Source organism: Vigna radiata, chromosome 10 (genome assembly GCF_000741045.1).
Source record: "Vigna radiata var. radiata cultivar VC1973A chromosome 10, Vradiata_ver6, whole genome shotgun sequence".
Classification (NCBI taxonomy): domain Eukaryota; kingdom Viridiplantae; phylum Streptophyta; class Magnoliopsida; order Fabales; family Fabaceae; genus Vigna; species Vigna radiata.
In genome coordinates, this window is record NC_028360.1 from 15,903,292 (window position 1) to 15,928,531 (window position 25,240).

At 32.6% G+C, this 25,240-nt stretch overlaps 2 protein-coding genes across 2 annotated transcripts in view; both read left to right on the forward strand.

The window, feature by feature from the left end:
- Positions 1-1,844: 1,844 nt before the first annotated feature.
- LOC106775423 (adenylate isopentenyltransferase 5, chloroplastic) lies at positions 1,845-3,544 on the forward strand. The gene is made up of 2 exons (XM_014662547.2): positions 1,845-2,163; positions 2,431-3,544. The coding sequence occupies exon 2, from the start codon at positions 2,445-2,447 to the stop codon at positions 3,429-3,431; it is 987 nt and encodes a 328-aa protein (XP_014518033.1). The 5' UTR covers positions 1,845-2,163; positions 2,431-2,444; the 3' UTR covers positions 3,432-3,544.
- Positions 3,545-21,631: 18,087 nt separating this feature from the next.
- Positions 21,632-25,240, forward strand: part of LOC106775086 (DUF21 domain-containing protein At4g14230) — a 7,766-nt gene continuing 4,157 nt past the window's right edge. The window contains exons 1-7 of the mRNA XM_014662125.2: positions 21,632-21,978; positions 22,136-22,212; positions 22,572-22,655; positions 22,750-22,863; positions 23,221-23,304; positions 23,439-23,510; positions 24,139-24,206. Coding sequence (XP_014517611.1) covers positions 21,756-21,978; positions 22,136-22,212; positions 22,572-22,655; positions 22,750-22,863; positions 23,221-23,304; positions 23,439-23,510; positions 24,139-24,206 — 722 coding nt within the window. The 5' untranslated portion in view covers positions 21,632-21,755. The remainder of the gene's footprint in view (positions 21,979-22,135; positions 22,213-22,571; positions 22,656-22,749; positions 22,864-23,220; positions 23,305-23,438; positions 23,511-24,138; positions 24,207-25,240) is intronic.

The following is a 25,240-nucleotide window of genomic DNA, read 5'->3' on the forward strand; positions in this document are numbered from 1 at the left end:
AAAAATAAAATAAAATTATATTTTATTATATTAAAATTAATTAAAATTAAATTTTAATTTATATTTAATTTAATTTATATTATATTATATATATATTTTTTGTAATTTTATTTAAATTTTATTTTAAAAAATGTAAAATATATATTTTTTTTAATTTTTTGCAGATATCCGCGGGTACTCGCGGGTACCCGCAGATTTTTAAAATACTCGCGGATATTTTTTAAGCGGGTATCTGGCGGGTAGCGGGTCGAGTGGCGGGTATATTTTTATCCGGCAGGTCGGGTTGCGGGTAGACATTATCTGTGTCTGAATCGACCCGTTGTCATCCCTAAGCCCAATCAAGAGGCCTAGTGAGCTGGAAAAAGCCACGTGTTTGAAAAGCTACCTCTCGCCCGATGAGTGAATTTGGTGGTCCAATGAGAAAATACTTTTTGGTGACCTTTTAAAGTGTTGAAAGTTGAAGAAAAAGATAACTTTGGACATGGGAACGCAATTGAAGCAAAAGACATAGATTGTGACACTTTTAGGGCTTAAGAACTTTATCACATCAAAAACTACATTCAAAGTATATTTTATTTATTTTAATTTGTATTTCAAATTTTACATATGATTGTTTATATTGTAAAAAGGAGAATAACACCTTATGGTGTTAAATGATATAAAATTAAATCAAGCTCTATAATATTAATCATTCTTTTATTTGAAGTTTGATTTACATTGTTACCTAGTGTAGTGCCTTGGTAAGTGCATCAAATCATTCAAGTAATATAGATTTTAAATCTAAGTATAGTCTCTCAAGGAATTTGAGTTTCTTTAGGTAATTATGATTACTTACAAGTTTAAGTAATGAATATAAACGACGATTGGTTCAAATATGGTGCAAACATAAAGTTACTAAATATAAAGATTATAAAAGGATATGGGTAAAGACTCATTGGAGTTGAACTTCACGACCCAAACTCTAAGCACTCATCCATACAATATATTTCTAACATATTTAAGTATTCACATCACAAGTATACAAGTTCTAATTCCTTAGAGACAAGTTTTAAACCTTTATGTGAAAATACCAATCTCTTAGATATTCAAACACAAGATTTGCATTAAGAAAATATGTCCAGAATAACCAAGAGTCTTGGTCTATGTCTAAAGCCAAGCATTTTTCAATGATTGGATACCACCAAAATAACATAAATATTTCATCATGCAAGAGAATAAAATGGATAAAACACAAGAGATATGAAAGATATTGTATTACACAGATAGAACTACAAAGAGTTTAGGTACACTGCATCCAATCTCAATGAAAGGAAGTTTAACTACTCTTAAACATTTATAACACAAGAATGGATTGGATGATGAATTTATTTTAGTGAAAAAAAAATAATAATGGCATCAGAACTTAAATATAACCGTTGTGGTGGTAAAATTCAACTTAGAAACTGTTAAAAATATAAGTTTTATGATGGTGAAACTTGAAAAAAAAAAACTACTAAAAATATAAATATGAGTTGAAAGCATTTTTCGTTAAAGTAAAAATAAGAAAGACGAGTGAGATATGAAAATAAGATATTAATTTACTCCAACTTTTAAGCAATGAGTAAAAATGTGATATTAGCAGTGGTATGAAGGAAAAATATTGTTAAATTTTTTTGATGAATATGAAGAGCAGTATCGGGCATTAAAGAATAAAACTGAAGTGAAAAATGTTAATTTGTAAAGAAAAAAAAAAGAATATTTATTGTGTGAGAATTGAAGAAATAAAGGTGCAATAGATACATGATTTGTTTATCCTTTTTGGAGAAAACTGGATGAGAGGCATTACACTAATCTTAATACTAATAGTGCTCATTACGAGTTCCTTTTACGACTTAAACTTTTCAACGAAGCCAGGCCTCTTATAAATACCGTGTCTTCGTTTCTCATGCCAGAAAATCCACTCACTAATCCATATCCCTCCATCGTTCCCCCAAAACTAATCGAAACAAAACCTTCTATTCTAATTCTATTCAACCACTTTCACACAACACCACCCTCCTACCATTTCATATTCACCACACACAAACTACTCTTCCTCCTCCTCTGACAACCTAAGCTCTGTGCACAACACTACTCCTTTATACTCATTTTTTTCCACCGCTCGCCGCGTCTTTGACACTGACGGTACGTACTCTTACCGTGCTCCATCTAAATTTCATCTGGGTTACTGTAATTTTTTATTTTTTTCCCTTTTACTATATACCCTTCGTCGTTACTTTGCTTATCCCCTGCTTTAGCCACTCTGTTTCTATACTTAACATATTTCATTCCCTCCTCAATATTATTCCCTTATTATATCTTTTCAGACTAAGTTCCTAGTTCTAAAACATATAAATTTAATTGGTGGTGGATTAATTTGACAAAGAATTGCGGTTTGGTCAACTGTTGCAGGTTGTGGTTAAAAAATGAAGATCTCAATATCAGCCTGTGCCTGCAAGCAAGAGCTGCCCCTAGTAAGTTTCCAAAAGGGGCTAACGATGGAGTCGTTGTTTCATCATCGGAGTAAGGACAAGGTGATAATCATAATGGGGGCCACGGGTACCGGCAAGACGAAGTTGGCCGTAGACGTGGCAAAACACTTCCAACCAGCGGAGATAGTGAACTCCGACAAAATGCAAGTGTACAAGGGCCTCGACATCACCACGAACAAGGTCACTGAAGAAGAGTGTCGAGGGGTCCCACATCACCTGCTTGGCACTGTTGACCCTAATATAAATTTCACCGCCAGCGACTTCTGTCGCCACGCCACATCCGCAATTGATTCCATTGTGGAAAGAAATGGCCTACCCATCATTGCTGGAGGCTCCAATTCTTACTTGGACGCACTCGTGAATCACCACGCGGAGTTTCGGTTAAGGTATAAGTGTTGTTTCCTCTGGGTTGACGTCTCTCTCCCCGTGCTCCATTCCTCTCTTCAGGCACGTGTGGACCGCATGATCGACGCCGGTCAAGTCAACGAGGTTAGGGAATTCTTCGATCCTCGCGCCGATTACACCAGAGGGATCCGAAGGGCCATTGGGGTGCCCGAATTCGATGACTTCCTACGCGCTGAAGCTTCTGGAACCGAGGACGAGACAACCATAAAGAGACTTCTGGAGGCTGCCATTGCCAGGATCAAGATCAACAACTGCACGCTCGCCAACCGCCAGATTCAAAAGATTCACCGCCTCCACGGGTTGTGGAAACGGAACATGCACCGCCTCGACGCCACAGAGGTTTTCCTCGGCTCTCGCGACGCCTGGCACGACCACGTGCTCGCCAAGAGCTTGGTCATCCTTCACAAGTTCCTTTTCGAGGAAAAGAAAACGCACGTCCCCGCCGGAATCGTGTCCCCGAAAGACGTAATTGCAGCTGTTTCTGCGCCGTCGGTAGCAATGGCAGCAACCCATTAGGGGGAGGAAGTAGGGCCAGAGAATCTATACACAAAAGGCCTCACCATTGGCGCATGCTTCACACTGTGGCAGTCCATATCTTTTTTATTTATATATATTTCAGGTCATGTCATTGGTAGTAGAAAATGTTTTACTATATATATATATATATATATATATATATATATATATATATATATATATATATATATATATATATATATATATATATATATATATATATATATATATATGAATATAAATATAAATATATATTATATAAAATATATTCTGTTTAACTTCATGACAGGTTATGTTGAAATATGAATGTATTTCTTTATTTGGAGGGTTCTTTAATCTTTAGGGTTACATCAGTATCAAGAATACTTAAGTGTATTCTGTATAAATTAATTAAATATGTTGTTAATGGAGCATAGCATATACGATCCTAGCTTTGTTGGCCAACGTCGTGGACCTACAGTGTAACCGCTGCACTCGGGAAATGCTTGTTAAATTAGATACTGATGTGACGGAATTTTATTTTTTATTTTGGCGCATAAACTATGATCTTCTTATACATATTGTGCCAGGCACTGCCGCTGTGACTAATAATAATAATAATAATCATTAGGAAAAAATCTGAAGAAAAAAAAAATATTTGAAGGCAGTCAGGGCGATAAGCTGCTGTCACTATCAATGTTAAAAAAATAAATGCATAAGAAATCTTCTTTTTTCTAATTCTGTTGATAGTAATTTTTTGTTGAAAAGTGTAGGCAGGTTGACGAGTGTACCCATCGATTCTGTCGTAGTATATAGCCCGAATGAAAACACTAGCAAGTTGCGCTATCTTTTCTTGTTACTAGCTGGTGACAGACGTAGCTCCAATTCTGTAATAGTGTTGACGGTTTGAAATAGTGTAAGAAAGTGAAATGAAGTGAAAGGCAGCATGCTTAAATATGGGTTTTAATATTGTGGTGAAGTGTATATATATATATATATATATATATATATATATATATATATATAGATTGGAGGGCAAGCGAAGTACCTGTGTGTGTACTATAGAGGAGAAGCATTAATGGGATGCGTGAAAAACGGTTTGAAGTTGATGGGTTGTGGGGTAAGTAGTGTAAACTAGGATGTTAAAAGAAGAAAGAAGATAAATGATGAATGGGTTTTATTCTTATTTACTTTTTGGTGGCGTTCCGTACTGATAGTTTGTGGTGCGCCTGGGAGATTTGAAAGTAGGGGTATTTGGTGGGTCCAATTTAAAAGGTTGAATTTGATCACAGTTAGTGATTGATGTGTGATGAGAATTCCATGCCCCACTACTGGTGGTGGGGGCCAGACAATACAATGGCCTTTTCGTCTTTTCCATTTCATTTTCTCTTCAACTTCATTCCCTAAACCCTGCTTCCTTTTGGTAGTAACATTTATTAATATTCATTCACTCCCTACAATACATACTAATTAACTGCTCAATACAAAAGTATGCAAACAATTACCCACCATATTCTTATGCTAAGTGTTTATTGGGAATCTAGAAAAAGAGACAAAAGGGTTAGAAAATAAAAAGGTGGGGGCAATACTCTTGAATAACCTCTATGTCTTCTTCATCTCACATGATTCCAACCAATATATAACACACAGCTTGCCTTTATACTCCCACTCACCACCCCATATTTTTAAAGTTAAAGTGGACCCATATTAAGGGCATATTTACAAATATTTATATATAAATCCTTTGTTCTTAAGCACTTTTGCTTTTAATTCCCCTACCTCCCCTTTCGAGTATGGAGAATTTTACAATAAACTTTCTAGTACTATATCAGGGAAATCCTTCAAAATTTAGACTAAAGGAAAACGTTACATATTTATATATGTTTAACAATTCAATTGTATGGTCAAAATCACCTTTAGTAAAGTCTTGCCTTTGCATCCCATATAAAAAGAAAAGGGAAAAAGAGACAGTATGAGTAATGATTTTCCAACTCTTCCACGAGCATCTTGGTCCACATCAACCATGCATAGAATATATATTTTCCAAATGTTATAATATAAAACTATAGTATCAGTTCTTATCAGTTCAGTAACTGTATGAAAGTGATTTATAGGCCTTTCATCACTATCAAATTATCTATATTTTAATTATAATAGATATCATTATCAATTTCTAAGGTTACTATATAACACTTCTCCTGCCTGACATTTGTAAATGCTCGACTACACACAACTTGTACTATATAATCAATATAACATTGCACCCAACCGGAGTTTCTTACAAGCCTCGGTGGATCCATCATTATTTGTCTATATTCAGATCAATTCAAAATTATCATTAACCAAATGTAAAATATATTATCCATTCATCAACACCCTTCTTATTCTATTACCATATTTTAAAAACTTAGTAATATGTCACTCCTCTGAACAACTATGCTGACGACCCTGCATTTTAGTGCTGCATCATATAATATCGATAATGTATTTTTTTTTTCCTTTCTAGGGTTTGGTGCATCAACCAATATCATTTTCCAGCCACTTAATGAGAAATAATATCCTTTAAGTTACAACCCTATAGAACAAAAAAAAAAAATCTAATATGAAAATTGCTACGAAATCATACGTGTATATGACAAACTATAAACGTCAAAAAACCCTAACAATACATAAGTTCGTTAATTATGCATTTCTCAACTTGATATATTATTTCTGAGACACATATACGAAGCTGTTTCTTTAGATAAATATAAATATGATCGAAACGCATGATTGCCGGAGCTTAAAATTTGTAAAGTAAACAAATTAGAGACGTACTGTTTTTTCAAGATTTATTGATATTTAAGTGTTGTAGAATGCGAGTAACTTAGAGAGCATGAATAAAGTAAAGTTTTGACATGCATGCATACACGTTCTGTTTGGGAAGAATAATCAGTGTTTAACAAGTGTGCTCCCAGATTTGAAAGATGCTTGATGGGAATCAGCAAAGTAAAGAAGATGAAGTAGAAAGAAGATATATAAACACTTCTGCCCTACAGCTTTCATGCATGCTCATCCCTGCCATCTGTCATCACAAATGTTACATATCTACAACACTGTTGCAGCTTCTTTGTCCAAAAGGACTAATCAAGCAACACCTTAAAGAATCAAAAAAATGGGGAATGAATCTTAGTAATTATAAACGAGAGCCAGCTCTAATACTTGGGGATACATTCTATATGCATCTTCTATAGTAATCAGTTCCATTGCACTTTTTTCATAATAACAGAAAGCAATATATGCATGGATATATATATAGAATATCTTTTTGCAGGTCATGAGTTCGACACGGTACAAAATGGTAGCCACGAAGGGTAAACAAAAGAGAGTACTATGAATTTGTCCTCCTTCTTCCTCCGTTGTTGTTTTTTTATTTTTTGTCCTCTTATCCGGAGTGATCATAAAATAACAAAGTTAAAGCTTGATTGAGATAGGATATCCAAAAATCCCATTTGTCTCGGAATGATCGACGAGTGAGTTGTTTCGCATTTCTATGGTGCGTATACAAGTATATGTGCTGAAATGAACTTGTGTATATCGTAGCCATATATATCACACTTTTACGGCATTCCACTGCATAAAAATCAAAGGCTACAATGCTAAAGCCAATGTAATGATAATGTAGAGTCTCTATCAATCGCTGTCCATGTGATTGCAATCATATTTCAGTATACACAAGAGGACACAATATATTATTCTACTGTTCACGAAAAAACGTTAAAACTTCATCGTATAATAAATGTTATGGCACCTCTGTCCTAAGCCAACCCGACATACTGTTCCGAAAGGAACTTCTAAGAACCCTCATTGTACTATATATCATTTCGAAAAAAAACAACGTAACTATATAAGCTACTAAAGATTCTTAGAATGATATCCAGAAAAAAATTATTTAAAAAAAAAAAAAAGAGTTCATTTGATGATGACTTGATTTCATTTTTTAGTTATTTTAAAAAAGTGATGATTTTTTTAAAATATAAATTTAACTTGAGTTTTACATTATACATCCTACTCATTAATACATACACACACACACACATATATATATATATATATATATATATATTAATGCTTTAACAAGAATATAAATGTATATAATAAATATACAGTGCATGAAATAAGAATTCCTTATGACAACCTGCTTGGTAGACATCAGAAAGAGAGACAAAATAAAGTTTGATAAATTAAAAGAGTCGTCCTCAATTATTGCTTAATGGGTAGTGATTTTGATGTTTTTTTTTATATGTAATAAGTTTTTATAGAACTGGTGTCTCAGAAAGAGAGAGATTATGCACAGAGAAAGTGAAAAAACCTATTAAATCTGAAATACATACATTAATAACTACTCTTAGTTACAAATTATTAATATACTATAAATTTTATTTAATTAATTTAAAATAAAATAAAATAAATAAGTAAATAAAACTAGCAAGAAAGTTCCTGAAAAAACTAGAAAGAAAACTAAAATATTACCTTGACCTATATATGTTAGGGCCGACTCAAAATTCAAACTGGCAAAACTCTTGTTTTAGGTTTTTAAAAAAATATTTTAATTTTTTTTGGACACGAATTACTTTAGGCCTTTAAGAAAAAAAAATCTCAAAAAACTTCTTTTTAGTAGTAGTTAGTTTAGGCCTCTAATAAAAAAGCTTCAAAAAAAAAAAAAACTCTAAAAAAGAATTTTTAATAAAATTATAATGAAAATGTTTCATTCTTAAATTTGTTTTAGGTATTATATATATATATATATATATATATATATAGCCCACCAAGAAAACTATAAATAGTAGGTCAAAGGTGAGACATGTAAGAACAAAAAATGCACATTGATATCTGATTGACAGTTTCTCTTTCTATCTCTACCATTGATTTGAGAACTGACTTTAACGTCAGAGCCTCTTAGACAGGTACCCAACCGGCTTTGGACTGGAGCTGTGGCGAGGAGAAATTGTGAAGGGTTGACTACAGTATACTGAAACAGATTTTAATTAATATAGATATCACAACTTATATCTTAATTTTTTTTTAAATCATAATATTAATACAACATTGTTTTAAACAAATTCCTTCATTGTTTAGAAAAAAAAATCGATTAAAATCAACAACAATTATATATTTGGACAAAGACAAGAATATCACACCAATTCCGTCTCTATGTCCATCACATTACATCTAGCATTATCATACATAGTAAGCTTATTTGTTGTTAAGAAAATAGTAGTATGAGTAACATAAATGATAATAATATGGTTTAGTTTAAAAGTTAAAAACCAGCAAGTTGATGTAGCTAATGAGAAGACAGAATGGAATGGAAATAGAAAGTAAAAACATGCAATGTTGTGATGAAATGAAAGAAAAGGAAGGGAGAAAATGAGTTGTTGGAAAAGGTATGAAATGTCCCTAGAAGCTCAAACATTATCCTAGCTAGTTATGACAATGATCCCACCACCCTCAATTCCTAATCTTCTCAGTGCACAAAAGATTCTTACTTACGTTCAATGTCATACAAATGCTCATCAAAAGGAGACTTTTTTCTTCAATTATTACTGTTCCTTTTGAACCATACCAAAGACTTTCCCTACTAATTCTTCAACCAAAGATCTTGTCTAATTTATTGCTCCTAACACTTCCATAACACAGTGTCTCTCACTCATCTCTTTCATACTTACCATACTTCTAAAACTCTCGCCCACCACAATATTTCTCTCTTTCTTTTCAAAACCATTTATATTGTGCCATTTCCTACAAAACACAACATAAACTATTGGACTCAACTGCTGCAACAGATTCCACACAAAATGCTGTATACAAAACCAGCAACAACAAACATTTTCGTAAAAGAAAAAGGGTAAGCAACCAAAGCTAATGCACACAAAAGATACCCTTTTTCTAAAATACATTCTATATACTAAGGTAAAGTCGAGATATAAGGTTGACTCAATGATAAAATTAGAAAAGAAAGTCTGAAAGGCTGTTTTTTTAACTTTCTTCTGTAATAATTTGAGGATGAGTTTAGAAAAAAAGTCAGAGAGATTATAGATTGAAGTCTTCCACTAAAATACTAACACTTAATATTTTCAATAAAATTATGTATATAAATGAATTATTAAAAATAACTTTCTAAAATATTATGACTTGTTAAAAATGATTAAACTTTAAGTGAGATATGTAAATTTTTCATAACTCATTATTAAATTTTGAAATGTCACATATTGAGTTTAGGATATTTTTAAAGTGAGATATGTAGCTAAATTTTTGTATTTATTGTTTTACATATATTACAATTGATTTCATGTATATATATAAATCTATATTTGGTAGAATTGGTTGTCATAGTGCATGATTTTTTTTTTTTTAATTTAAGAGGAAATATCTAAAATAGAGCAAATATATATATAAAAGAAGTTGAATCAAACTTTCAAAAAATTTCATTCTGGGTTTCTTAAAATAGTAAATTTGAATAAAATGCATCTAAATGTCATTTTAATAATAATCAACTAATAAAAGATATATACAGAATTTTTTTATAAAAAATAAATTAGTATTTTGCATACATAAGTGAATCGTAATATTAAGTTATATATTCTAAATTTTGAAACAAGTGTAATAACATCATAATAAAACATAAATTGCACGATCTTTCAAAACTGTATAGGAAAAGCTATTCATAAACGATTAAAATAAGTTTTAAAAAAAGTGTGATCACCTGATTGAAGAGAAAGGTTGTGCTTGATTATTCAACTTGGCAATTGATTTAAACGAATAATTAATGTGTTATGTCTCAATAATTCATAAATAGTTTTGACATATTTATATTTCTAGTTTTGACTGATAACCCATGTAAATTTGTGAATTGATAATGAAATTTCTATTCTCTTTCTATATATTTTGATAAGTAATGTTTGTTTAGATAACTAAGAATAAATATATTTAAAAGAGAAATTGGATTATCCCAACCAAAATACAAATAATGTGTACAAATAAAATTATATTTGTTACGAAGTTCCTCCGCTTTACTTAGTCATATTGACATATATCTTTATGTTTCACTTCTATCATTTAACATATATAAATATCAATCAATTACTCATAAAAAATATCATTTAATTTTAATCAATCAAACATGTCCTATTTCCTTTTCCAATGATACTACAAGTGTTGGGACCATGTATACACACTATACATTCTCATAAGCAACTTCCTTCCCCGAAAAATTATTAGTTTACTTAGGGCAGTCCAAAGTTTTATTATTGAGTTATTTATTAAGTGGATTTTTTTTTATCAACAATACTAAATAAAATAATAAAGCGTGATATTATTCAACTTCCTTCCCCACACACTCTAATATATTTTTGTCTATAAAAAAAATCATTTCCACGACAAGGTCTCGTATTGAATAATAAAAGTTAATGAAATAACTTAGAAAGTCTGTTTCTGCATGCATATATTTTTACTGACAACAAAAATAATAATATTTTTTATTTTGTGTGTTGTTTCATCTTAAAAGATTTTATATTTTAATATAAAAGTGTTATTTTATTGATGCTGTTTGGAGATTGAAAAGAAATTGGCGTGTTTGTGTATCATCGCCCGAATCCTTCAACCCCTATTGCGCATTTCCTTCTGGTACAGTACATCTCATCTAACCAATGAGTTTTTCTTTGTTTCTTCTCTCCTTCTCTGCAATAAACTAACGCCAGTTGAATTTTTATGGTCTCTGGAGAATCGATTACCTTAGTGCATTGAAAAAGGAGAGGAAGCCACCAAACTATATTGTCTTTCAGCACGTATTTTGCAGTAGAAGTTATGGATGTGTTTCTGTTGAAATACCTAAATACTTAAAAGAAACACCCCAACGTTACAATTGGAATTGTAGGTGGCAGCATGGTCACGCACATGAAAATCAACCAAACTACTTTCGAAGTAGTTACGAACCTTTAACCCTAAAGACATTTCTCAAGATACATTTCAAATGCATATGCTATATCTATATCAGTCACATGTTCTCATTGCATGCTGCCATTAACATTCAGCCTTGAAAATACCATTAACTTCTGTACTTCCTTCTAAAATCCTTGGCCAATATTAAAAAAACAGGAAACGTGTCACAGGATATTCTTGTCTAAATTTCCGGCACTGTTTTTTTCCCCTCAACAACCAAGATATCTTTCTTAAAAGCAATTTTTTTAGATATGTAGGTATATATCTCTTTCAACAGAAGTTCGAAACCTAATTTAAGATATTTTTGGAGACTAGTTTTGTCTACTGGATCCAACTCTTGATGATCTTGCAGGCAAACAAAGTTGGGATATATAATACTGTTATAAGAACAAGAAAAGTCTTACAGGAAGTTTTATCATTCGCTTGTAGATTGAGATGTCATGGTTTTGTAGGTGAAGTTGTTCTCTTTTGTGAAAAACGATGAAAATGTCTGTAACCACTCGCCGATGTTGCAGTAAGATGAAATAAACATAATATAAACCATCTGCGGTAGTTTATGTACATGACAGTTTTGAAGACTGATATTGTTACGAAGGGAAAAACGTGCCTGAATTCACAATCTCAACTTTGTTGTCACTAAAACACAATATTTTCTATCAGCCAAATAGGTCAAAAACCCAACTAACGGAATCGTACGGTTTTTGTTTTGAAAATGAAAGACGGCCTTCAATGTCTCCCAACACAATCAACAATCTCATTTGTGATATAATGTGGATTTGACACAGCCATTTCATTAAAAATAAATCCGGATCCCTATAATTGCAATAATTTTCGCAGCCTATAAACAATGAGTGCAATAATTGAGTATAGAATTTGGCCACATGACAGGACACTTTTTGTTGCATTTTTGGCACGAGGATGTGATGAGAACCCATTATGGAGCAGGTTCTTAGTATGTGCATACATCATTAAATAGCCTGTTCAAAATGCATACTTGGATGTGGATCTGACCCTCCAACCACCCCGTAACATCATATTACATCAACCAGAAAATACTAATATATACTACTACTACTACACGTGTGGATGCTTATACAAAAAGAAACAGATTAAAAAGTCAAAAGACAATGATAGTTTGACAACACTTTTTGACAACTATTTTGACAACGGGACACGTGTTATCATTTTATTGGTCTATTTAAATTTATGTTTAAAAAATATTTAAAACGGACCAATTATAAATTATCACGTATGCGTTATCAAAAAATTGTTAAAAAAATGTTGTTAAAAGAAGTTTTTCCAAAGTCAAAAAGTGTGTCTACGAACTTCCGATTCGGGTCATGTGTTCGTCTCTATTTTGAGTAACTTCATGTTGCAGCTTCATCACTTAGGATATCCTTCTGTACTTCTTTCGTTTCTTGTTTATATATAATAATGAGCCTATCCAAACCATACTTTAGGTGCTGTTCTTTCTCTACCCTACACTTTCTGGCGTTTTTGCTCGGGCTTCTTCCTAGCATGTGTCTCAAGTTGGTGAGAGTGATATTTATAGTCCACATTAATTAGTTGATTCATTTCCCTACCAAATAATAAGCGCGTAAGCTTTTAGCCCTAGATTCACACTAGAATCTACAAGTCTACGCTCATCAAATCATTGTAAGCTCCAAATTCAAATGACAACAGAAACGGCTAATAATACCGACATATAGTGACATGATTATATATGAATCATTATATGAGATAACAAACTTTTCAGTCAAATAAAGTTGGCAGGGACTTTCAAGGCAACATGTATAATCAACTGAGGTGATACACACAGTAAGTCTCTTACATTTCTTTTGACAAAAGAAAAACAAATGGTTAAAGTACACAAAATAAAATTAATGTTCTGTTTGATAAAGAAGAAACAATTAGAAAGAACAGAGAATAATATATGAGAAGAGTAGAAATAAACGTTGTTTAGTTAAAAAAATTATATCAGGAAATTTTTTTATAATAATAATATTTTATTTGATTTTTAGTATTTATACTATTTACTTACTTAAAAATACAACTATTTTTTTTCTTACTTCTTTCATCTTATTCTTACAAGGAAACTTTTTATAGTTTCTTTGAATTATCGATTACTTCATATTTTTTGATAGTAGAATTGATTCCATTACAATGAATGTATTTCATATCTTAGTTGACATCTTTTATGTGGTTATGTAACTTAACATGTTTTATTAATTTCGGGAATTAAATGCTTCACTTTTTTATTTCTCATGAATTATATGTTGTATCACTTTCTTCAATTATATTATATGTTTAATGACTTAATCACTTCCTATATTTATTATAACATACACTTTATTAAAGGGAATGACTTCGTCTTCTTTAAGTAAAAGAAAGAAAAACTGGTAAGCCAAGCAAGGAAAAAGCACATGCAAAACTCCTGCTGATGACGGTAATGATCAACAATTATATAAACTGACTGTATATAGCAGATGAGGTGGTTCATTCTCAGACCAGATGAGAGAATATAATACCTACTTCTTTGGAAGAAACATATTGTCACCAAAAGTCATGATGGAGTTTCTCTTCTAAGACTCGGGAGCTAGATACTTCCATAGTCCACTTATTACGATGAACTTGTTAAAGTATTCTTCACAAACCTTAACTTTAATAGTAATTGATATATTTATTACATTGAGGTGAAATCAACAAAAGATTAAAATCAAAGTTGCTAATTGGATAACTCTATGCAATCTAATTTAAGTTTTATTGAGTCTTAATATAATTTAATTATTTTATAAATTAAAATAACTATTTTAGTTTTTTATAGGTTTAAACCTCTTTTTGGTCCTTAAGTTAAGTTATGAGTTGATGTTCAGTTTAGTCCCTGCTTTTAAAAATGTAAACCTTTGATTCCTAAGTTATAAAAAATGTATCAAATGAGTCCTTTTTTTATGTTCATGGTCAAAGTACAAAGAGCAATCTAAAGTGTTGTTATTATTAAGAAACAAATCAGAGCAATCTAAAGATGTAGCGGTTGTTAAGAAACAATAAAAAACAATATTTCAAGTTAAAAAATGACTCATTTGATACATTTTTTTTATAACTTAGGGACCAAAGATTTACATTTTTAAAAACGGGGACTAAACTGAACATCCGCTTATAACTTAGGGACCAAAAAGAGGTTTAAACTTTTTTTATATTAGAATTTAAATGATTATTTATAATAAAAATAATAAAAATAAAAAATATATAAATTATTTAGTTTTATAATTTATATATGTGTATATATATATACATGTTGTTAATTCATTGGCAAGTGTAGCAAATCGTTTTAAGTAATAAATTGGTAAGACCGGATATCGTATCCCAAGAGACTCGAATGACACTTTACTATCGTATAATTATCTAACTAATTTAGACTAACGAATGATTCCATTTAATATGAATTGGTGCAATGAAAATAAACATAATGCAAAAGTAAAAGGTTGAAATTCTTTGTGTCAAAACACTAAGAGATGAAATGATGAAATGATATGAAAAGGAGATGTTGAAGAATGATTTCAACTATTACACTCTCATGCAAATGCGCATGACTACTTCTTCATTATAATGCTCTTATCAACCTACTCATTTACTCAAACCCAATCCCTTGATGAGAGTCTAGAATTACTTGTTAAATCCCAACTTGACAACCTAACAAGTTCATCTGCATTAAGAGAAGATGTTTAAGACAACTAAGGGTCCAAGCTCTAACCCTAGACACAATTTCCCTTAGGTGTTTAGTCCAGTTCAAGGTTCACACAACATTTCCCAACATTAAGCAAACCCTAGAATCATACTATGGTTGATAAGTCACAACAAGCTTTAAGCAAAGGAAATAAACACTAGCAAATAATGAAAGAAGCTTATATTCATTCAAAACAAGTGCATTTACAAGTGATTTCATAGTTTACATCATTCCCGAACAAAAAGAACTTAGCTCTCCATAGTCATGGAGAGGTTGAGCTTACAATGGAAGAAAGTGGAAGAAATGAAGACCCGAGGAAGAAGAAATGAGAGTTCCCACTGCCCAAAATAAGCTCCCACAGGTCCAAGAAGGTGTTTTCGAGCTTCAGCCGCCAAGAAGATGTCACACTCATTGCATGTGCCTTAAATAGGTCTAAGGTGCCATGTCAGCAAAAAGTCGCGCTCAACCCCCTTTTCTGGGGCGCCCGGGTGCCAAGATTAAACACCAACAATGAAGCAAAAGGCGCCCAGGCACCAGGTTTTGGGAGAAACAACGAATCAAAGGGTGCCTAGGCGCTACATTTTGGCTGGAACAACGAGTTGAAGGGCGCCCAGCCCCTTTTTGGGGTGCCCAGGCGCCATGTTTACAGATAAACTTCTTCAAAACATCCTTTTTTTAGCTCTTCCTTGACTCCCCACTCTTGATAGTTTGGATGCTCTTCCAAGGTACACAAAGTTCCTACAAAATTTGAGGAATTAGTGATGAAAACTGGTGTGTGTAACCTAAGCTGAAGTTATTCACAAAGTTAGATGAAAGAGAGGATTAAGCATAGAGTTGATTTGGTAAGAAAATTGCACCATATATAATGGTAAAACTTACTATTATATATGTAAGTACGTACGTACATATATATTTATATAGGAAATTGTCATCTATGTGGATGTTTTATTGAGTAGATTGAAAAATACAATTTAGTCCTCATGTCATTGTTGAAAGGTGTCAACACCCAATCTCGTCTGGGTGACTAAATACTATTTGAATTTTCTTATTTTATCTTATTTTATGTTTTTCTATCATTGTCATCCTATCGTTTTATTATTATTTCTTTCTTATTTGTTTTTATTTTTATTTTTTAATTTACTTTACTTTTTCTATTATAATTTTCCTTTTTTACCTTTTGATTTGTCTTCTTACTTTTTATTTTAGTTTTGATTTAGTATAATATAATTAAGTTAAAAAAAAGAGAGAAAATAAAGGTTTGGAATGCTAGTTTGTCGTTAGTGTAAAAAAAAAAGAAAAAAGAAGGGAAAATGGGAATGCTTTGTCGTTTGTGAAAAATAAAGGACAACGTGGCCTGAGAAAGGACGACGCTGATGGAATGGGTGCAGAAACAGCTTTTGCAAGCAATTTGTTTGGCACACAGCAGTGAACATTGCAAATTGGCAACGGTACAAGACAATTTGGTTTTTGACAGCAACAAGAACGACTTTGGGGGAGGAGGTTTTGGGGGGATCAGTATCAAAGGCACAGGGAGAGGAGAGCAATCTAAGAGCAAAAGAGAGAGCACACTACTGGGAGGGAGGTCATCCATTCGAGAGAGAACAACTTCATTGGACCTGTAGAGAAAAACACAGGGTGCCAACCAGAGGAAGGAAAAGGAGACCGCCGGAGAGGTTGATAAAGGTATTCATAGCTCCAAGAGGTAAGGGCCCCTTGCTCACTCCTTGTTCACACCTTGCCGCACAATCGTCATGTAAGCTAGTTGCAATGTATGCTGCTGGGTATTACTCTGTTTTGAATATGATGTTATGGCATGAATTTTTCCTTTCTCTGTCATTAATCAATACATTACAAGCAAACACTTTCACCTTCAACTCCACCGGCATCATCTAGTCTCGCACACTAACCACATCATCCATCTTCCCCACCCGACAACACCAAAACCAGCTTACTTCTTCCTTCACCCCTATCCAAACCATTCCACGCTCACAATCACAGCCTCAATCACCATTTTATCTTCTTCCACCCACACGCATAACACCTAATGTCGCAAACATCATGTCTTCGTCCTCCACCACATCCGGACCACTTCCTTCCCCCCATGTGAACCTCCATCCCATGGACATTTTCCTTAGCACCACCATCCTCACAGATTCCAGAAACCACCATACATAATCTTAAGCAAAAAAAAAGGGCAGAGAACAACTCACCCAGATCCAAACTCACACACGCACAATACCATAACAGAAACCCAAAATACCAGCACAAACCCAACGCTCACAACATTATCAGCAAGGCTCTCACCCAAGTCAAGAAAAGAAAGGAATAGGGCAGGACAACGCCGGCGGCGGTGGCAATGCCGGTGGCTATGGCTGGATTTCTGGCGCGCCTCGTGTGGTGTGTAGGGTTTGCCTGAATCTGTTTTAGTTTCGCAATGTATCTTAAGACGAGCAACTTCGAGGAAGAAGATAGGGGGTTCGTGCGATGCTTTAGGTGAAGGTCGCAATCGCCGGCCGTGAATTGGAACAAACCTCGACGACGGTGTAGGGGGTTGCGATTGCAGCATTGGGGAAGGAAGATGGCGGAGATGACGTGGGAGAAACAACCGGCGTCGGTGATTTAGGCTTAGAAAGGGTGGTAACTAGGGATGCAGAGGGAGTGGTGGTGGCGGCCGGAGGGGTCGTGATGGGCGCTGCTAATGGAGACTGGCCTTCGACGGACGGCTACGACAACAACGACCATGAATGTGAGAGAAAGGTGTGATTGTGCAGATCTCAAATGGGAAGTTGAGGGTTTCTCCTAAATACTATTAAAAGTAGAAAAAAAAAAGTAAAAAAATTCTAAAAAGGTTAAAAAAGTAAAGAGAAAGGACTTTTTTGCAATAAAGAAAAAAAGGCAGAAAATTGGGGAGGTGGAGGTTGGAAATGGGGAGGGAGCAACCCTCGCAGGTTAATTATGCTTAACACGGGAGTTTTTATTGAAAAAATCCTAAAATATGAAAATCTAAAGTTCTACAGTGTAGCTCACAAATAAATCAAAGAACTGAATCACCTTTAAGTTTCCCTTGTTGTCCCCTCCATTGCAATCTGTATATCCACTCGACGGTTTTCCTTTACTCCAGCTCATTGAAAACTTTAGTGTGAAGTTCAAGCCCCTGGAGCACATTTATGTTTCTCCTATTTATCCTTTCAACAAAGGTAAAGTCCTTTCTACTGCAAACCAGAGAATACCTTATCTGCTCTTTTCTTTCATCAGATAACCCATTTTTAAATGAAGAATCTTCACAAATCCCATCATTTAACAACAGCTCAAAATCAGATTGCTTGCAGCCCACCAAATTCCCAGGTGAAGAACCAAAAACACGTTTCTAATCATCCTTTAGCAAAGTAGCAGAATCACGTCTCTGTGAACAGTTCTTCAGACTATATCGTTTTTAATTTCTTTTAGGCTTAATACCTCCATTGGTCCTCATATTTGTGTACAAATCTCAGTTTGGTCCTCAAGTTTTGGACTATCTCAATTAAGTCATAATTTTTGTAAAAATGCACACATTTTACCCTAACCGTTAAGTTGTCTCAAACGGCGTTAATTGATGCTGAGATGATTTTTTTATTTTAGGCTCAATCTCTCTCTTGTTCCTTATGTTTGTGTGAAAATCTCAGTTCGGTCCTCAAGTTTTGAACTGTCTCAATTAAGTCATAATTTTTGTAAAAATGCACACATTTTACCCTAACCGTTAAGTTGTCTCAAACGACGTGGATTTAATGATTTTAAAACATAAAAAAAATAATTACAGCTTAGTTCAAAGTTAACGCCGTCTCAATACACTTAACGGTTAGGGTAAAATGTTGTAAAATGTTTGCATTTCATAAGGACTTGAGGAAAAAGTGTATTAAGTGATTGGAAGGAAAAAGAAAAACCATAGCCACGTGGATTTAATGATTTTAAAACAAAAAAAATTACAGCTCAATTCAAAGTTAATGTTGTCTCAATACACTTAATGGTTGAGATAAAATGTTGTAAAAGTTTTGTATTTCATAAGGACTTGAGGAAAAACTTGAGGATTGAACTGAGATTTTCACACAAACATAAGGACCAATGGAGGAATTAAGCCTAAAATAAAAAATTCATCTCAGCATTAATTAACGTCGTTTGAGACAACTTAACGGTTAAGGTAAAATGTGTGCATTTATACAAAAATTATGACCCAATTGAGACAGTTCAAAACTTGAGGACCAAACTGAGATTGACATACAAATATGAAGACCAATGGAGGTATTAAGCCTTTCTTTTACTTAAAGACTCAAAGCCTTCTTCCGGAGAGAAAGTTTCATCCAATTCTCCTACGAGCATAGATAACCCATTACCATAGACACTCATTAGGCCATTGATAACTTTTGACAAATATACCAAATCGTTCAAGTAATTCATTGAATTAAGTTAAGAGTAATCATTCTTCCAAGGAAATTTGAGTCACTTTATTCAATTAAAATTATTTATCAAAATCCATTACTGATGATAACATTTTTTATTTCAATTTGGGAAAATAGTATAGAATTAACAATGTAAAAATTTAAGATTGTGAAATACGATAAAAGATCACCGGAATTGGTCTCTCACTAACATTACAGTAAAATCCTGGACAACATACATTCGTTGTTCAAGCAATCACATAAGCGTATCTTGATTTAATTCCTTAAAACAAGTTCTAAAATTATCTATTAAATTATTAATTCCTTAATTAATTCAACAGATAATTTTGCATGAATTTCAGATGTTGATAATGGCCAAAAGCACAAAAGATATTCCTAATGTAGTTACTTTTAGTTTCTTTTCTTACGTTTCTATTCTAAAAGTACTTTCTAGTATAAAAAAACGTTTAACAAGAATTATACTTTCGTATAATCAAAAGCAAGTCAAGAAAATAACAAAAAACATATATTGCACAGGAAATTTACATTAATGTATCTTCATACAACCAATTCCAATAAACAAAAAAAATTAGTCTCTCCTAGACATCTAAGACGTACTCTTTACCACAATTCTTTGCAGAAAGTGAAGTCCTGATGTTTTAAAAAGTCTCTTGATCATCTCCTAAAATTCTCCATAACTCTTTCGTATTTTTTGTGTCGGAAGGAGATGGTTTCTGCCTTTAAGTCACGTCTTTTCAAACCACTTAACTTAATTAATTCTTTAAAAAAAAATAAACTAGAAAAACTATACTTCATTCTTAGTATATGAATTAAAAATATATTTAACTTTTGTTTTAAGCTTGATACTTAATTCAACTATAGTACGATAAGATACTTTTTCTAGTCCATTTTTCCATAACGAGGCTAATTCAATCCCATTATACAAACAACACATCGGATCTTTACTTGATCAATAATTTTCAACTTAATGTATATTCCAATCCGTAGTGTATTTTAAGTTTATAAATGTACCTCAAAACATGTTAAATATGTAAACTTCAAATATAATAAGTTTATTTACTTAGCAATAGACTTAATTAATTTTCAAATTTTTCATAAATTAAATACTTTTAATTAAATTGTTTTGGTATATAAGCATTCAAATTTTATTATATTTTTTAATTGAGTTTATTTTAGGCATGTTATCTTAGTTCATAATCATGATTACTTATCTCTAGATATTAAGAAATATGAGATTTATGATCAATATAAAAATAATATTGTGGTGGCTTTTATTACTTTAATTAAAAATGTATTAAAGTTATACTTTTCATGATATCCAAGTCATCACCTACCATGATCAATGACTATTAATAGAATAATATTTTTTCAGTAAGTCACTCTTCTAAATGTTTTACATAAACTACAATATTATAGCCCATCTAACCCGTTTTAGCCTAACCCGATATTGGCATGCCAATTTTTATTTTTGTTTTTATTGATTTGATAGCTGAAGCCCAATTTGATAGTTTTTGTTATTGTATATGCATGCTCAATTTCCTTCACGGTCTAGAGTAGTGCAATACTTGTAGTGTTTATATAAGATCAGACCAGTAACTTGAAAACTTCAAATATTTATGGACGGTTACGATTTTAAATTGACTTATAGTTGGCAGGTTGCATGGTTTATACCTGATGTCTTTATTAGCGTCCTAAAGTAGGAATTCATATCAAAATATGTTCAGGAAAATATTATTACATATTAAAATAAATAATACAAATATTTTTTTATAGTCATTATATCTATAACTATTAATAAGAAATCTATTTTTATATTTTTTTATATTTCAATAATTATTTTGTTTTAAGAAAATCTATTTTAATTGTATTTTAAAAATTAAAATAAAAATCTACTTGAAAACACAATTGCTTTAACGAACTTATCCATTTTCATATTTTTGTTTAAACATATTTTTTCAAATACAGGAGTGATTTACTATATTTTCGTACAGAATCCGAAATTCTGGTAAGTCCAGTCCCGTCATCCACGTGTAAATTGAATGCACCGAATCGACTCAAAAGGTACTTGATTCCGCCACGTGTTAAGGAGTTGGATTGGAGGTATAGCATTTGCAAGTTTGCATTTGCAGACAGTTGAAGAAAGGAAGAGACCATAGACTAAGAAGAAAAACAGAATTGAGAAGAAGAAAAATAATACAAAGATCGACGATGAATTTGCGAAGTGCGTTAATGGTGACTTTGGACCAATTCGGACAACCTGAAGGCACACCCTTTTTATCCGTATGGTGGTTCGTCTATGCCGGAATCTCCTGCTTCCTTGTCATCTTCGCCGGAATCATGTCCGGTCTAACCCTAGGTCTCATGTCTCTCGGACTCGTTGACCTCGAGATTCTTCAGCGCAGCGGTTCTCCCTCCCAGAAAAAACAAGCAGGTTTATCCTCTCCTTATTTTTTTTCTCTTCTATTCCATTTCTCTGTTTTCGTCGGTTGATTTTTCGTATAATTTAATCGGATTACGTAGTTTCGATGAACGCCCTTTTCTTTGATAACTAAGGAGTTGTACATAAATTTTTTTATGTCCGTATGCAGCCGTTATACTTCCTGTGGTTCAAAAACAACACCAGCTTCTTGTGACTCTGCTTCTATGTAATGCTGCTGCCATGGAGGTAGGCAATTAGTTGGATTGCTATGCTCCATTACGTATCAATTTCTATTTCTAACTTGTTTGTTGGAGGAGAGGTTATTATAACTCGGTAGACTAGTTTACTTTCATGCGATGGTTTTACGGGAGATCAATTTGAAATGAGGTATACTGTGAAACTAGCTTCTTGAGAAAGGTTGTACGTGCTTAAATTGAAACACTGCCGTGTTATGTAAGAAAGAATGATAGACGAATCTGCTTTTTGGCTGTTGGAGGCTTTTCGGAGTAATTGTATGTATTGATTATGCATATAAACTCTTTGCACTGGCTACTCGATCATGCCTAACCTTTAAGCAGCTGTTGCTTTGAAACTTGCAATGGCAGGCCCTTCCAATATACCTAGATAAGCTGTTCAATCAGTTTGTTGCCATAATTCTCTCTGTGACTTTTGTTCTGTTTTTCGGGGAGGTACGTGGTTTTGTCATATTTTGGTTCTGTGGTTTAGCATCAACATTGGTAAGCAATGAATATTATAGACTACTTTTTGCATCTCTGGTTTCAGGTTATTCCGCAATCAATTTGTAGTAGATATGGCCTTGCTGTTGGTGCTAACTTCGTATGGCTTGTCCGAATTTTAATGATAATCTGTTATCCGGTTGCTTATCCCATTGGAAAGGTAATTAATGATATATTGGATAATTAGCATCTTTTCTAGTATGTGAACAATTGATGCAGTTGATTATGCATTAAGCTGTAGAAGTTATGTTTATTTGTATTCTATAGGATAATATTTATGATATATAACTAAGTAGAGGATGAAAAAGTGAAAATAAATATCATGGTCATGATCTTTCCATGAAACTTCAGTATGTAAGCAAATGAGTAGTAACGACATAGGATGCCTTTGGTAAAAAACCAGATCATTAGACATGTCTTTTTTGACAGTAATATTCCTTTTAAAATGTATATATAGGAACACCTTATAGAAAGATCACGGCATACATCTTCCATTTCCCACTGATATTTGTTCCAGGTTCTAGACAGGTTATTGGGGCATGATGAGGCTTTATTTAGGCGATCTCAGTTAAAAGTTCTTGTCTCAATCCACAGCAAGGAGGTATGAAATTAGTATGTATTATTATGAATGATTAGTTGAGGAATCAGTCATGTCAAAATTGGTAAAATTATCCAATTATCACCATTGTAATCATTGCTGTTTGATTCAGAAATGTTGAATTTTCTTGTTTTCAGGCTGGGAAAGGTGGAGAGCTTACGCATGATGAGACAATGATTATCAGTGGAGCACTAGATTTAACAGAAAAGGTAAAACGGCACATTTCGCTCATGATATATTTTAAATATCAACATATCATCAATATTTCGTATGACATAATGACAGCACAATATAATTTAAAATATGAGATTCAAGTTTATAACCTATTTTGTAATTTTATAATTTCAACACCAATTGAGGATGATGGAATGTGGAAACAAGTGAGGGTTGCTTCATGGATTTGGTAATTTCTAACTAGTTCTAGCGTGTGTGAATTCCCGTTCCACATGCATCAAGATGTGAAAAACACCTTATCCAATCAGACTGTTTGTGTCTTCTGTTTTTGATGCTAGGAAATATCAAGGGGTTTTGGACATGGAATTAGAGATACATGGGTATAAGAAATGCTTAAAAGAGTGTCTTATTTCTTAAAATATCCTTTAGGCCTATTGAAGCATTACTTATTCTTGCAAATTTTTCCATTCAGTTTCCATGAATCTTGTATTCTCTAAATTGTATGTTTTCTTTTGTGCTAATTTTTTCTCTTTATTTTTTACTTTTAGTGTTAACTATCATACTGTACTATTTTGACATATGCATGATATATTTTATATACCTGTTTTAGAAGCATACTTGTTCACCTTTCATTTCTCTAAATATTGATTTTTCTTTTACCAGACTGCTGATGAGGCCATGACCCCTATCGAATCAACTTTTTCTTTGGATGTTAATTCAAAATTGGACTGGTCAGTATGCATCTCACTCTATATTTTGGATTGAACTTGTGTTTTATTGTTCTTTGTGTTTTTTCCCTTAGTTCTTATAATACTATGTAGATTATTGTGATTGTTATTCAGTTTGTGTTTTCAATGAAATAAATGTTTGTCTTGGGCTAGATAGACATTTTCAACTATGTATGACCAAATAGACAAGATGAAGGAAATCTAGTATACGAACAAGTCAATTGAAGATTGTATAGGCACAATTGTTAAAGTCACAATTCTTCATTAATGTGTGCATGTTTGTATTAAGGTATTTGAGATATTAACAAGATAAGTCCAAGTTGCACCCCTTGGCACTATATATAGACCTGTCAAATAGGCCCCTATAATAGGTCCTGGCCTTAGCCCATGTGGGTTAGGGCCAAAAAAGTCCACGGAGTCAAAAAAGCCCTTTACTAAAAAAGTCCTCAGGACTAAAAAGCCCCAAAGCCCTGTGGGTCAGGGCCAACCCATGGGCTTTCTTTTTTACAAAAAAACTAAATATTCAACAATAAATTGCATTTTTACAGAGAAAAGAAACACTTATAGTAAGTGTTATAACTTGAAAAATTTAAATTATGAAGCACACAAACTCAATCAGAGAAAAAACTATCAACTTATATAGCAGCCAGAATCACAAACATTAAAGAATGATTGTCAAAAAAACTTGAATGTGAAGATTGGTGGCAGTGTTTATTTTATATGCTCTCTAATCTGGCATAGTCAGTTGATTTACTCCAATACCTTATTAACATCATCTATCTGAAAAGTAATTTTGCCTACTATAATTATTGCATATTTGATAACAGATATGTCCAATGACAGAAAAAAAAAAGAGATACTGTATACATCCAGAATTGGAAACTAAAAAAAGAGATATTTTTAAAATATATGATTATTTAATATTAATTTTGATTCAATAATGACTATAAATTGTTTTAATTAAAATATATGTGTGCTTGGGTTTTTTTTTTTGAAAGAAAAAATAAAATGAACATTATTATCATAATTATAAAAAT